We start from the raw sequence: 13,793 nt of genomic DNA, 5'->3' as shown, positions 1-13,793 counted from the left end.
TGTGAGCTTCCCTTCTGGACAGTGAATCTGCATGGAGGTCCATGAAAGAGCAAAATAAATAGAAAACATGGGCTGGAGAGATGGCTTAGTGGTTAAGCGCTTGCCTGTGAAGCCTAAGGACCCTGGTTCAAGGCTCAATTCCTCAGGACCCACATCAGCCAGATGTACATGCATCTGGAGTTTGTTTGCACTGGCTGGAGGCCCTGGAGTGCCCATTCTCTCTCTCTCTCTCTCTCTCTCTCTCTCCCTCTCTCTCTCTCTGTCACTCTCAAATAAATTGAAACAAAAAAAATTTTAAATAGAAAACACAAACCATTCATGATGGTTAATCTGGGTTATAATTGTAAAACTCTGGTGTTTAAGATGTTTTGTTTTGTTTTGTTGTTTTCCTTTTGAGGTAGGGTCTCACTCTAGCTCAGGCTGAACTGGAATTCACTCTGTACTCTCAGGGTGGCCTTCTACTTATGGCAGTCCTCCTACCTCTGCCTCGCAAATGCTGGGATTAAAGGCATGCACTGTCATGCCCAGCTTAAAATGCTTTCTTGGTTTTTTAATATTTTATTTATTTGAAAGAGAGAGGACAAGGCAGATAGAGAGGATGGGTGTGCCAGGGCCTCCAGCCACTGCAAATGAACTCCAGATGCATGCACCCCCTTGTGCATCTGGCTGATGTGGGTCCTGGAGAATTGAACGGGGGTCCTTTGGCCATCACTCCAGCCCTGGATCTTCTGCTTTCTATGTCACTAAGATTTGTACTCTCCTGTTTCTTATATTGCTACTATTTCCCTTATGAGTAGAAGTCATGAATAAGAATAGGTCACAAGACATAACTGCAGATGATTTAAATATTTATAACCAGCATGTTGAGCTTTAAGACGTGTACATAACCACATGGACTTGCTTCTGGTGGTTTTAGAAGTGGGTTTTTTAAAATATTTATTTATTTGAAAACACAGAGAAAAAAGACAGAAAAGGCGAGAGACAGAGAGAAAGAGAATGGGTGTGCCAGGACCGCCAGCCACTGCAAACTAACTCTAGATGCATGCATCACTTTGTGCATCTGATTTTATGTGGCTACTGAGGAATCAAACCCCAGGCTGCAGGCTGGTGCCTTAACCACTGAACCATCTCTCCAGCCCCTAGAAGTGTTTTTTGTTGTTGTTGTTTTAAGATGGAAGAAGGTTGGATATGACTTGCCAAGGAGAGACAGGTTTAAAGGGTTCTAAGCACTGTTTCAAATTTTTAGATTTTGTTTTTTAGTTAGCATACAGAGTTCTAAGTGTCACTGTGGCGTTTCAAGCACACTTTGTGTTAGGTGATTCTCCTGCCCCGTCTCCTCCATGCCCCTGTCCCTCTTGGACCCCCCCCCCTTTTTCTATTTACATATCACTGTATCCTCTTGCCCTTCTTGGATTCCTCTCACTGCTCTTGGCTCTTGGACATCATCCTAGCCTTCTAGGTTTTACCCACACTTGCCCTCGTTTATATATATATTTTTTTTTCTTTTTTTTTTAAATTTTTATTAACATTTTCCATGATTATAAAATATATCCCATGGTAATTCCCTCCCTCCCCACCCCCACACTTTCCCGTTTGAAATTCCATTCTCAATCATATTACCTCCCCATTACAATCATTGTAATTACATATATACAATATCAACCTATTTATATATATTTTATACACATATAAATTTTACAAGCTATGACTCACATATGAGAGTCACATGCAGTTTTGGGCTTTCTAGGTTTATGTGACCTTCCTTAATATTTTTTAAATCTGTCCATTCTCCTATAAATTTCATTTTTCTTTACTGATACATAAAATTCCATTGTGTGCATGTTCCACGTTTTCATTATCTACTCATTTATTGATAGAGACATCTAGGCTGGATCCATTTCCTAGTTATTGCGAATAAAACAGCAATCAACATGGATGTGCAAGTATCTGTATGGTAGGATGTAGAGTCCTTTGGGTATATCTTAGCACATGTTTTGAAATATTTTATTATTTATTTGAAGGAGAGAAAGAGGACAAGAGTACCAATCTTCTAATTTGTACACCTGGCTTTATATGGATACCAGGGAATGGAACCTAGGCCAGCAGGCTTTGCAAACAAGCACTTTTAACCACTGAGCCATCTCCCCAGCACAGTTTCTCAAAGGACATTCAGAAGCCCTTTGGGAACAATGAGCTTCTGTTGAAAAGTGGGCTAGAAGGCAGAGGCAACCTCACAAAGGAGCAGCCCCCATGCAGACTCTTGTAAAAAATATATTTTATTTATTTATTTGAGAGAGAGAGGAGGCAGATAAAGAAAGAAAGAGAGAAAGAGAATGAATGGGCACTCCAGGGCCTCCAACCACTGCAAACAAACTCTAGATGCATGCACCACCTTGTGCCTCTGGCTTATGTGCGGACTGGGGAATCAAGCCTGGGTCCTTAGGCTTCGCAGGCAAGTGCCTTAACCTCTAAGCCATCTCCCCAACCCCCATGCAGACTCCTATTCTGAGGAGACTCTCCTTCAGGGCAGGAAGAAATAGATCTGTAGCAGTTAGCCACTAGACTATCCATCACCAGATTCAGATATCCACCAAGTCTGCAAACCACTCAGCAAGAAAACCCTTCAGGGCACCCGTTTCCCCTGGGAGCATGGGGCTCAAATACAACCTTAAATTTTGGGCATGATGTACATGCAAAAAAAAAAAAAAAAAAAAAAAAAAGCTAGCCAATGCAATACTATTTTCCAAGACCCCTGAAAGATGAAAGATGGATTCTAGATTAGAATCACATTTGGCTGAGCCAAATACGCAGTATTTTGTGTGAATCCCATCTCTTTCATCTCAAGCTGGATAAAGCCTGTTTCATATATAAACACTTTAGTCACTCTTCCTCTTCCAGATGTCCTCAGGAGCCATCTTTAGAAGACCTGCTGACTAGTCATGCTGTTACTGCTGGCGTCATATTACATAATCGCTCTCATGCATTCCCTTCCCTCTGTCTTCCACCACCCTCCCCACTTTCCTATGCAAAGCCGCTAAGGCTTTCTTCACCATAACTAGAAAGTCTAGGAGGCTGTTGAGCATGAGGAGACTGATTACCCTGTACACGCTGCGTAAGGTTTGGCGGTGCCTTCATACACATAGCTCACTTATGTTTCAGGACCTTGACCGGCACCTGTTTAAACACCCTTGCCAGTCACAATCCCAGCCAATGGGTTAGGTAATAATCACAATGACAAAAAACTGACCTCGCCATGATTTTTTGGCTGGAATATATAAGACCAAGAAATTTGGAATTTTTTTTTCACGGGAATGAGTTATTTCATCCCAATTTTCTATTCTTTGCTACTGTAAATGTAGTGTTTAAACCAGCAACATCCATATGGAATCTTGGGCTGTGGACGAGCCTCTCAGGTCCTCTCCTAGCTTGGGAACTCTTTTTACCCTGACTTTCTTTTCTAATAAACCATTGTTTGATTTACTTTAAAAAGGAAAAAAGCCTAGATTCTCATGCCTCATCCTAGACTGGGGATGAGTAGCGGGCCACGTGTGCCTGTCTTGTTCTCCTTAATGGCCAAATATGAGCTGGGCACGGTGCTGCCCTCCTGCAATCCCAGGACTCAATGGGGCTCATGAAAGAGGATCATGAGTTTGAGGCCAGCCTGAGCTACACAGAAAAACCCGGCCTCAGAATGTGTGTGTGTGAGAGAGAGAGAGAGAGAGAGAGAGGTAAATACAGGGTTGGTCTTCACTTTCTTCAGAACTTCTTTTTGTTTTATCTTCATCTCCTTCCCTGTGACAAATTCCTATGTGTTGCTTCCTATTCATAATTCCCTATCTTAGCCCATTTGGGGTTTTCTTGTCTTTTTTGTTTGTTTGTTTTGTTTTTTGAGGTAGGGCCTCACTCTAACCCAGGCTGACCTGGAATTCACTGTGTAGCCTCAGGCTGGCTTTGAACTCACAGCGATCCTCCTACCTCTTTCTCCCGAGTGCTGGGATTAAAGGCGTGCGCCACCACGCCCAGTTCTTGTTATAATTTTGTGTTTTGTTTTGAGACAGGATCTCAAGTAACTCTGGTTGGCCTGAAAATTCTCACTAAGTAGCCTAGGATGGCCTTGAACACCTGATCCTTCTCCCTTCACCTCTGAAGTCACGAAGTCATAGGCGATTGCTGCCATGCTGGGACACTTCGATTTTGTGGGGTGTGGGACATCATCAGTACCGACACGACACGAACCCTGACACGTGCCGTCTTGCTCTGGTGTTCTAGGGCACGTGGGGGCGCCCCTGCCCTGCAATCACATCAAGCTTGTCGACGTGGAGGAACTGAACTACTGGACTTCCAAAGGAGAGGGAGAGGTAAACGCAAGGGGTAGCTGCTTGTGTCCACAGACACTCCCTGCAGTCAGTGACAACAAACAGCCAGAACAGAATTATTTTACTTTGTACATAAAGTCATTTTAAATTACCAATGTATAAGTCATGACTTTGAATTCCCAAACATTAAAAAAAAAAGTCCTGCAGCCGGGCGTGGTGGCGCACGCCTTTAATGCCAGCACACGGGAGGCAGAGGTAAGAGGATCACTGTGAGTTCGAGGCCAGCCTGAGACTCCATAGTGAATTCCAGGTCAGCCTGGGCTAGAGTGAGACCCTACCTCGAAAAACAACAACAACAAAAAGTCCTATGATGTTTTTTCCCTGCTTCCAACATAGCCTGAAAGTGTAATTTGTTCCAACAGACTCAAGGCTATGTTCAAATAGGCCAGATGGGGCTGGGGAGATGGCTTAAGCACTTTCGGAGCAAGCTTGAGTACCTGAGTTCAGATCCGCAGAACCCACTTGCACAGCTGGAAGCTGTGGTGGGTTTCTGTAATCCCAGCACACCTTTGGCGAGATGGGAGGAAGAGACGAGGGAGTTTCTTGGGAGCTCATTTTCCAGCTGGCCTGTCAAGTAGAGTGGTGAACAAGAGAACTCTGAGACAGACAGACAGACAGGAGAGAGCTGTTCAAACGAAGTAGAAGGCAAGGACCAACGCTAGAAAGTTGTCCTCTGACCGCTACACATGCATGGTGGCACATGTACACACACACACACATATACTCACACACACCCCAAAAAGGAAAACACATGGGCCAGATGGCCTGTCTTGGGTTGGGCTGTGCTAGGATGAGCTGGGCTGGGCTGGGCTGGGCTGGGCAGTCCTTGGGGGTTGGTTGACAGATTCACTTTCTGGCAGTGAAGCTATGGACTGTGACCCTGTGGAGTGTCGTGAAACAGCCGGAGTCCAAGACCAGGAACTCCTGGGGGAGAAGACATGGGAGAGGAAGGATGGCCGGGGCAAGGAGGAGGGATGGGTGGACTCTGTTTCCTCGATAGCGAGGGACAGTTCAAAGGGCGGAGACAGCTGCTCCTTGTCCTTTACTCTGTCACCGGTTGGTTGGTTCCTCAGTGGCTTTCCAGTGTATGTGTGCCTGGTTCCTACGTGGCTGGTGACAGCCTGCCATCTCTGTGTGCCTAAGGCTGTAAGTGAGCAAAGCTGTGGCGTTTGTCTCCACAGATATGTGTGAAAGGACCAAATGTATTCAAAGGCTACTTAAAAGACGAGGACAGGACAAAGGAGGCCCTGGACAGTGACGGCTGGCTTCACACCGGGGACATCGGGAAGTGGCTGCCGGTACGTACCGCTCCAGAACCTGGAGCTCCCGTGTGCGGCTGTGGGCAGATGTGTGATCTGGCCCAGCTAACACCAACACAGAGCCTGCCGATGTGGGCCCTCTTCCTTACCTGGCCCAGAGCCTCCTTTTCCTACCCTCTTGATGAAGGTGACAGGGATCCTGTGATTCACAGTTTCCAGAAAGCAAACTCCCAGTGTGTGGAGCGCAGTGGCAGAGTCGAAAGAGGAACATTCCTCGGGTAGATCTAACAAGGCCACGGAGGTTGGCCCCAAGGCACCAGAGGCATCTTGGAGCTGCAATTGCAGCCAGTTGCTCTTGTCAATATGAGCAAAACCTCGCCCACCCTTGTCATGGTCCCCACACAGGCATGCGGACCCCAACTTTTAGCCCAAACCAACCTGCCTTCTCAGTTTTTTAAATGAGAATAATAGCATTGCTTGCTACAACCAGTTATTGTCATGAGGACCAAGTTATAGCTGCAAATCACTTGACATAATGCCCAGCATTTGGAAGACACATAAATGCTTTGACCAGAAAAAATCTATCCCCAACACCAAGAGCCTTTGCTTAGTCTTGCCCACTGCCACCCAGCCAGAGGATCACTTCTGTGCCCCTGGGAAACTTCTGCCATTTGGTTGGAATCTGAGATGCCAGTCTTATCGAAACATGAATTACACTGAGTACTCTGGAGGCTGTGAGCCAATCTGTCCTTGCTTGGATCGTTCCATTTCCCCCTGCCATGCTTGTGGTACACAAACACGCATCTCCAGGGCACAGCAAAGGCATGTGCCTACCTGGGGAGAGCCAGAGGAAAACAGATGCCCACTGGACCCAGATCTCAGACTGAATCATGTTTCAAGGGGACAAGAGGGAATGCGAGGGAGTGGGAGGCCAGGGTGAAGTGAGTAGACGCCCTCAGTGCATAAAGCAAGTTGTTCTGACCGGAGGGAGGCTCACAGGTAAGAGGAGGAGAGGCCGGAGGGTCCTGCACACTGTGGAGGGAGGCTTGTCGTGTGAGCTGAGGAAGCTTGGGCTTTGGGGCCCCTCACTTGGTCCTTCCTAAGGCCCTACACTTTATTTTCATGGATTATGATTATTTTGTTTGTTCTTTTTTGCTCTCTCTCTCTCTCGCTCGCTCGCTCTCTCTGTTGTATAAGTGTGAGCTCTCGCAGCTCGCCGTCTGCTCGCCCGTGATGGCCGCAGCCTAGTGCGCGTTGGTGTCCCGCTCCCAGCTGTGGAAGTGGGGTGTGTAGGCTTGCGCGCTGCTGGCTTCAGGCGCCCTCAGTTCATGTAGGAAGCTGAGCCTCTCTCCCCGTCTTCTGCTTGTGGGTCTGCTTATTTGTTTTTCTGAGACAGGGCTTTGCTCTGCAGCCCAAACTGGCCTCAAATGTGTTGCAGTCCTCCTGCCTCAACCTCCTAGGTGTTGGAGTTACAAGCATGCATCATCGTACTTGGCCTCTATATTATTCCTCTTTTTTTTTAAAGAAAAAAAAAGGGCCCTCAGAACTGTACACACTCAAAGCTGAAGGCTTGAGCTTGAATGAAACCACCCGCTGTGCACTGTGTGGCCAGAAGCAAATGCATTAATTCCCGTGGAACAGCTGGTGGTGTGCTTGAGCGCAGAGCCTCGGGCTGCCTGTAGAGCCAGTTTGTGAAGTTAATATTATTCTTAAATAAGGGCTGAGTTTTAACTGAAATTGTCATCACAACATTTGAAGTAAATGTTCGCCTTTTCTGTATTTCTCATGCAAGGCAAAGCATGCAGTTCCAGGAGAAGTTCCTCATAGCTGTGATGTGGTCAAACCGGGCAGGGTCCAAGTGTGTGCATACGTCTGCGCAGGCTGTGGCTTCTAAGGGAGGAGGAGAGACTTGGTGGTGGGTGAGAGAGTGGTCTGTGAGTGAAGAAGGATGGGCCTGAGCACTAAAGACTCCAGGAGAGGGCTGGAGAGATGGTTTAGTGGTTAGGTGCTTGCCTGTGAAGCCTAAGGACCCCGGTTCGAGGCTTGATTCCCCAGGACCCACGTAAGCCAGATGCTTAAGGTGGCACATATAACTGGAGTTTGTTTGCAGTGACTGGAGGCGCTGGTGCTCCCATCCTCTCTGTCTATCTGCTTCTTTCTCTGTCTGTCTGTCTGTCACTCTCAAATAAATAAATATAAATAGACCAAAAAAAAAAAAAAAAAAAAAGACGCCAGGAGAGGCAAGGGCAGTTGAGGGCTCAGGGCTAAAGCACAGCTGAGGAAGATGACCTTGAGGAGCCTCATTCAGGGAGAGCTATGGCCTGCTGGGACAAGCAGCCAGGTTGTCAAAGCATGAACTGGGTGGGTGGCAAGGTCTGGGAGGCTGCGAAGAGATGTGTGACTGGGAAGATAGGCAAATGGCAGTGGTTACCCCAGGTGTGTTTTCAGCAGAGGTGAGGAAAGTACAGTAGTCAAGGGTTCAGCCAAGGTAGGGTCGGCCCCTCAGTCTCCCCAGAAACCCAAAAGGTTCAAGGGATCCACCAAGGCCCTGGGGCCAGTGGCAACAATAGTTGCCCCCTGCCTTCCTGTCACCTGGGCTGTGTGGCTCCTAGCGCCATCTGGTGGATGGGTGAGAGGCTACCGGCACCATCTAGTGGATGGGTGAGAGGCTCCCAGCGCCGTCTAGTGGATGGGTGAGAGGCTCCTAGCGTCACCAAGTAAGAGTGAGAAGCTCTTACCACCAGCTGTTGGTAGGCTGCTGTCTGCCAGAAGATGGAGAAGATACTTGGGTCCAGGCAGTAGCTGGTAGAGAGACATGAGCAAGGTCTAAGGGGGTGAATCTGAAGATGTTGATGAGAAAAGGAATAACTATAACCGGACCTGTGTGAGGGGCACCCTAATGGAGAGGAGGTAAATCTTGGAGCAAGTGGCTGGGCTCCTGCTCCTGGAGTGAGGATGGGCAGGGAGGCAGGAGGGCCTGGTGGCTAGCACTGAGAGGAAAGGATGGCAGATGCTTGGGGCTCAGCATATCAGCGATGTCATCCACCCGTGGGGAGGGGGGCTGGAGGGGGCGCAGCCTTCGACCACCACACAGAGGAGCAGCTTAGGCCTATAAAATGGGAAAAGCAGGGTGAAGTGCTCCACACTGAGGGATAAGGCGCTCTGGCTTAGGAGTGCCATTGTAAGAAGTTGTCTGTTCAACTCCACAGGAGGGAACTCTTAAAATTATTGATCGGAAAAAGCACATATTTAAGCTTGCTCAGGGAGAATACATAGCGCCAGAGAAGATTGAGAACATCTATATCCGGAGCGAGCCTGTGGCGCAGGTCTATGTCCATGGGGACAGCTTAAAGGTGAGGCCGCATGCTCCAACCCTCCCCTCGTGTATTGACGGGCCCTGAAAACCCCAGATTAAGCATTAATCCCCAGCCCCACACCAGCCTTGGCCCATTCATCCCTCCCCTACATTTCAAGTCATAAGAGGAAAGGATTTAGTGAACAACAGTTGTCACATACATTGCTTGAAGTTGTACTCATAAACATCCTAACTACTGGTTTTTAAAGTTTTCACTTATTTATTTACAAGGAGAGACAGAGAGAGAAAGGGAACGAACATGTCAGAATCTCCTGCCACTGCAAATGAATTCATGTGCCTCTTTGTGCATCTGGCTTTTTGGAGGTACTAGGGAATCAAACCCAGAGAGTCGGGCTTTGCAAGCACCTCTAACCACTGAGCGTCTCTCCAGCTACTTTTAACTAATACTTCATTTTCTTCCGAGAAGGACTTTTTTTGAGGGAGGGATGTCTCACTCTGCCCAGGCTGACCTGGAACTCACTCTGTAGCCCAGCTTGGCCTCAAATTCATGGCGCTCCTCCTACCTCAGCCTTCCAGGTGCTGGGGTTAAAGGCATGTGCCACGCCCCTCCGAAACTAAGAATAATTTTTGGGGTAAGATATTAAATCAAAGTTCAAGATTTCTGCTGTCTAGGATTTTTTGTTTGTTTGTTTTGGTGGCACTGTGTGTTGAACCCAGGTCCTTGCTGTATGCTTGGCACACATTCTACCACTGAGTCACAGTCCCCCTAAGCCCACTGATTTGATTTTTAAGTGCAAATAAATTGTATAGACAAATTGTATAGTATTATGAATAATGGTACTGATGATAATAATTTCTTATTAGGAATAAGTTATTTGCTGTCAATATCATTTAGGTTGCATTTAGAAATATTACAAACATATTCTATTGTATCAAAGACAGTGAATGTATTCTATGCAAGTATAGAATTAAACATTGTTGTTATTATTAGTAGGTTTTGTTTTTTTTTGAGGTAGGGTCTCACTCTATCCCAAATTGACCTGGAACTCATTCTATCCCCAGGGTGGCCTTGAACTCACAGTGCTCCTCCTACGTCAGCCTCCTGAGTGCTGGCATTAAAGGCATGTGCCACCATGCCTGGCAAATACAATTTGGGGAAGTAAACAATTTTAATATTCCTTTGCAAACAAGAATGATACTATGGAAATAAGTTTAAAACAGCTAGAAATCCAGAGAAATGTGTCTCAGCTTGTAGAATTTAGATCATAAGGTTGTTTAGTTAAAGTCCTAAAAATGGGGCTGGAGAGATGGCTTAGTGGTTAAGGCGCTTGCCTGCAGAGCCTAAGGACCCAGGTTTGATTCCCCAGTGCCCACATAAGCCAGATGCACATAGTGGCACATGCATCTGGAGTTTGCTCACAGTGGCTAGAGGCCCTGGCGTGCTCCTTCTCTTTCTCCCCTTCTCCGTGTCTCCAATAAATAAATAAAAATAAAAATAAATCTTTAAAATGTACAGCTATAAGGTCGGCATGAGAATCGGGTACATAACAGTCTAATTTTACTAATTCTTGACATCCTTACCCTCCCTTCCAAAAGTTAGGGGGATAGTTAAGAAAATTTTTGAGTTTCTTTTGTTTAGCGGAAGGGCTTGTTTTTATTTTTATTTAGTTATTTGTTTATTTTGTACTAGAGATTGAACCCAAGGCCTCAAACATGCTAGGGAAGCACTCTGCTGTAGAACCACAATGCCAGCCCTGGACCAGAAAATGGACAGTCAAGAATGGGTGACATCCTTTGGAAATGTTTTCTAGCGTATGAACAAATGTTTCCTGGGCATGTATCTATTTTTAGAAGTGGGTGGAGTCTGAGAATTCCATGAGCTCATTTTTAACGCTAGACCATCAATTGCCAGTGCCCAAGCCTCGCTCCTGACCGTACTTTTCTTTGGTGGGCATTGCAGGCCTTTTTGGTGGGCATCGTCGTGCCTGACCCTGAAATCATGCCTTCTTGGGCCCAGAAGAGAGGAATTGAAGGCGCCTATGAAGAACTCTGCACAAGTAAGGTCTGTGCCTCCGAGCTGTTTCCTGAAAGGTTGCTGTGTGCTTGATGATAACATGTCACGAGAGGCCAGGAGAGCTGACTGAAGTGAAATTTTCACTCACAGGCAGATTTTTAACATTGCTTAATACATGGTGGGAACCCTAACCTAGGCACTGGCCTTTCTGTGGCTGGTGAAGACGTTCGTGTTTCTCCTTAGATGTTTAGCAAATGGCTGGGTTTTAGAACCACAAGACGGCACTTAGCGTCTACCCAACCCCAGTATCCCTTCCTTGGAGAAGGGCAGCCCTTGGAGGAAGTGACTTGCCCAAGGCCACACAGCCAGCTGACAGCAGAGTCAGATGTAAGTGCAGACTTTCAGACCCACCAGCCGTGCCCTCTCCACATGGAAGGCGCCCTTCACGTGTGCTGGGTTTGCAGAGCTAGAGGTGGGAGTGCAGCGGTAACACCGCCGTTCCCACATAGAGCCGCGCCGCTGCCACCGTCTGGGACCCTCCTCATAAAGCTCCTCACTGCAGAAGCGTCGCCGCTCCGTGTGCCGCAGTAGCCATAGATAGCCCCGCCCCTGCCTTGCCCGCCGGGCCCTGGGCTCATCCGCGGGTGGCAGGACCCACCTAGCTAACAAATGTCCTATGCGGAACTATTCGCAGTGACCCTTTTGGCCATCTGTGGCCCTTTCTGGCCCGATACGAGGTGGTGGTTGGGTGTGTGCTGCCAGGAGGTCAGCCTCCTGGGAGAGGGACTGAAGGAACACGTGTATGCTTTATGTGTTGCGCTGTGTACTTAGCATTTCACTTATATGATTCAATTCAGGAGCTGAAAAAGGCCATTTTGGATGACATGGTGACGTTAGGAAAGCAAAGTGGACTCTATTCTTTTGAACAGGTAACCGTGACCTTCTCCATACTCATGACAGCCCTTCATTAGTGATGAAAATGCAATGAAATCATGGTGACCCTGCCCTAGATTCCCCCCCCCCTTACGGTGTGGCCAGCCAGCAGGCTGTTTCCCAGAGGACCCCTGAAGGCCTGTTTCTCCTGAGCTAAAATGGGACATTGGACAAGGGAGAGAGCGCTTGCTGCCCTTCTGACCCCAGGCAATCACAGTCAGAGGCTGAAACCCTCGCCTTGTGTCCCCAGATCACATGGGCCGGGCCTGCCTCCCAAGCAGCCTGCCCTTCTAAAGACTATGCCCTGTCTCACTCTTGCTTTTGTGGGCGCCGTCTTCTTGCCTGCTGTGGCAACCATCTGTGCCAGGAGAACGTGGGAAAGGTGAGGCTCCTCGTGCCTGTCAGGCCAGGCCGTCTTCTACAGAGGGGAGGAAACAAAGTCCCCACAGGGAGAGGCGTGGCACCCGGTCCTCCGAGACATTTGGGCGCTTACTGGAACAGAGCTCATAAGTGTGCTGGGTCCTTTCTCTTGTATCCTTTCTACGTCCTCTTTACTAAAAAAGAAAAAAAAAAGGTAGATAAAAAGGAGAAAAATAGCAATATGCTGATATAAAATGTTTATTTTTGGATTTCAAGATTATTTTTCATGAAATATACACTTCATAAGAACTATTTTTCATAATTTTCCCCACCTGTGGTATGAGAGGGCCAGATAAGGTTTATGAGATTTTTGGGGGGGGTTAAAATTTTATATATTTATTGGCAATCAGAGAGAGAGCTTGAGAGAAGAGAAACAGATAGAGAGAGAATGGATGCTCCAGGGCCTCTAGCCACTGCAAACGAACACCAGACACATGTACCCCCTTGTGCATCTGGCTTATGTGGATCCTGGGGAATCAAACTTGGGTTCTTTGGCTTTGCAGCCAGGCCAAAGCCTTAGCCTTAACCGCTAAGCCATCTCTCAAGCCCGAGAACTTTTAAGTATTGTGTCTTCGCTTGATAACCTAAAACCATTTTAAAAACAGGTTTTAAGTGTAAAATTCTTGTAATGTTTTAATTTATAATTAAAAATATTTCTACATGGGGTTGGGGAGATAGATCAGTGAATAAGAGTGCTCACTTTGAAAGCCTGAGGACCTGAGTTCAATCCCCCACTCCCAAAAAGCTGGCTGTGGTCTCATGTGTCTAACCCCTCTGAGGTGGACAGAGACGAGGCGACTGCTAGGACTTCGCAGAGTCTACTTAGTCTAACCCAAAACGGGGATTTCCAGGTTCAGTAAGAGACTGTCTCAGAGCAAGACAACGAGAGGCCGACGGAAGAGGACATCTGATGCCCTCCTCTGGCTTCGGCATGCACATAGCACGTGTGCATCTGCACACACACATGTGCATATAACACACACACCAAAAAAAAAAGTCCCCATAGTAAGGGCTGGAGAAATAGCTTAGCAGTTAAGGCACTTGCCTGCAAAGCCTAAGGAGCCTAAGGGTTCAATTCTCCAGTACCCACATGAGCCAGATGCACAAGGTGGTGTGTGCATCTAGAGTTCATTTACAATGGCTAGAGGCCCTGGTGCACCTATTCTCTCTCTCTCTCTCTCTCTCTCTCTCTCTCTCTCTCTCTTTCTGTGTCTGCCCCCTTCTCAAATAAAAATATATAAAAATATTTTTTAATCCACATATTAAGACTTTATTTATGTGTTTATTTGTTTTTGTTTTTTTTCAGAGAAAAGGTCTCACATTGTAGCTCAGACTGGCCTTGAGCTTGAGGCAATCCTTCTGCCTCAGTATGTCAAGTTCTGGGATTAAGGGGATGGTGGACAACATGCTGGCTGAGATTTTAATTTCTTAATTTCAAACTGAAAAAAAAAAATCTAAGCATAGGTTGAGTATCT

At 47.0% G+C, this 13,793-nt stretch overlaps 1 protein-coding gene across 7 annotated transcripts in view; it reads left to right on the top strand.

The window, feature by feature from the left end:
• Acsl6 (acyl-CoA synthetase long chain family member 6) overlaps positions 1-13,793 on the top strand; it is a 66,208-nt gene that overhangs the window by 44,165 nt on the left and 8,250 nt on the right. For all 7 annotated transcript variants that reach the window (XM_045153086.1, XM_045153085.1, XM_045153088.1 and 4 more), the window contains exons 16-20: positions 4,270-4,358; positions 5,558-5,674; positions 8,845-8,988; positions 10,912-11,013; positions 11,823-11,894. In XM_045153086.1, coding sequence (XP_045009021.1) covers positions 4,270-4,358; positions 5,558-5,674; positions 8,845-8,988; positions 10,912-11,013; positions 11,823-11,894 — 524 coding nt within the window. The remainder of the gene's footprint in view (positions 1-4,269; positions 4,359-5,557; positions 5,675-8,844; positions 8,989-10,911; positions 11,014-11,822; positions 11,895-13,793) is intronic.

This window comes from Jaculus jaculus, chromosome 6, assembly GCF_020740685.1.
Source record: "Jaculus jaculus isolate mJacJac1 chromosome 6, mJacJac1.mat.Y.cur, whole genome shotgun sequence".
Lineage (NCBI taxonomy): Eukaryota > Metazoa > Chordata > Mammalia > Rodentia > Dipodidae > Jaculus > Jaculus jaculus.
This window is presented reverse-complemented; position numbering and strand designations above follow the sequence as displayed.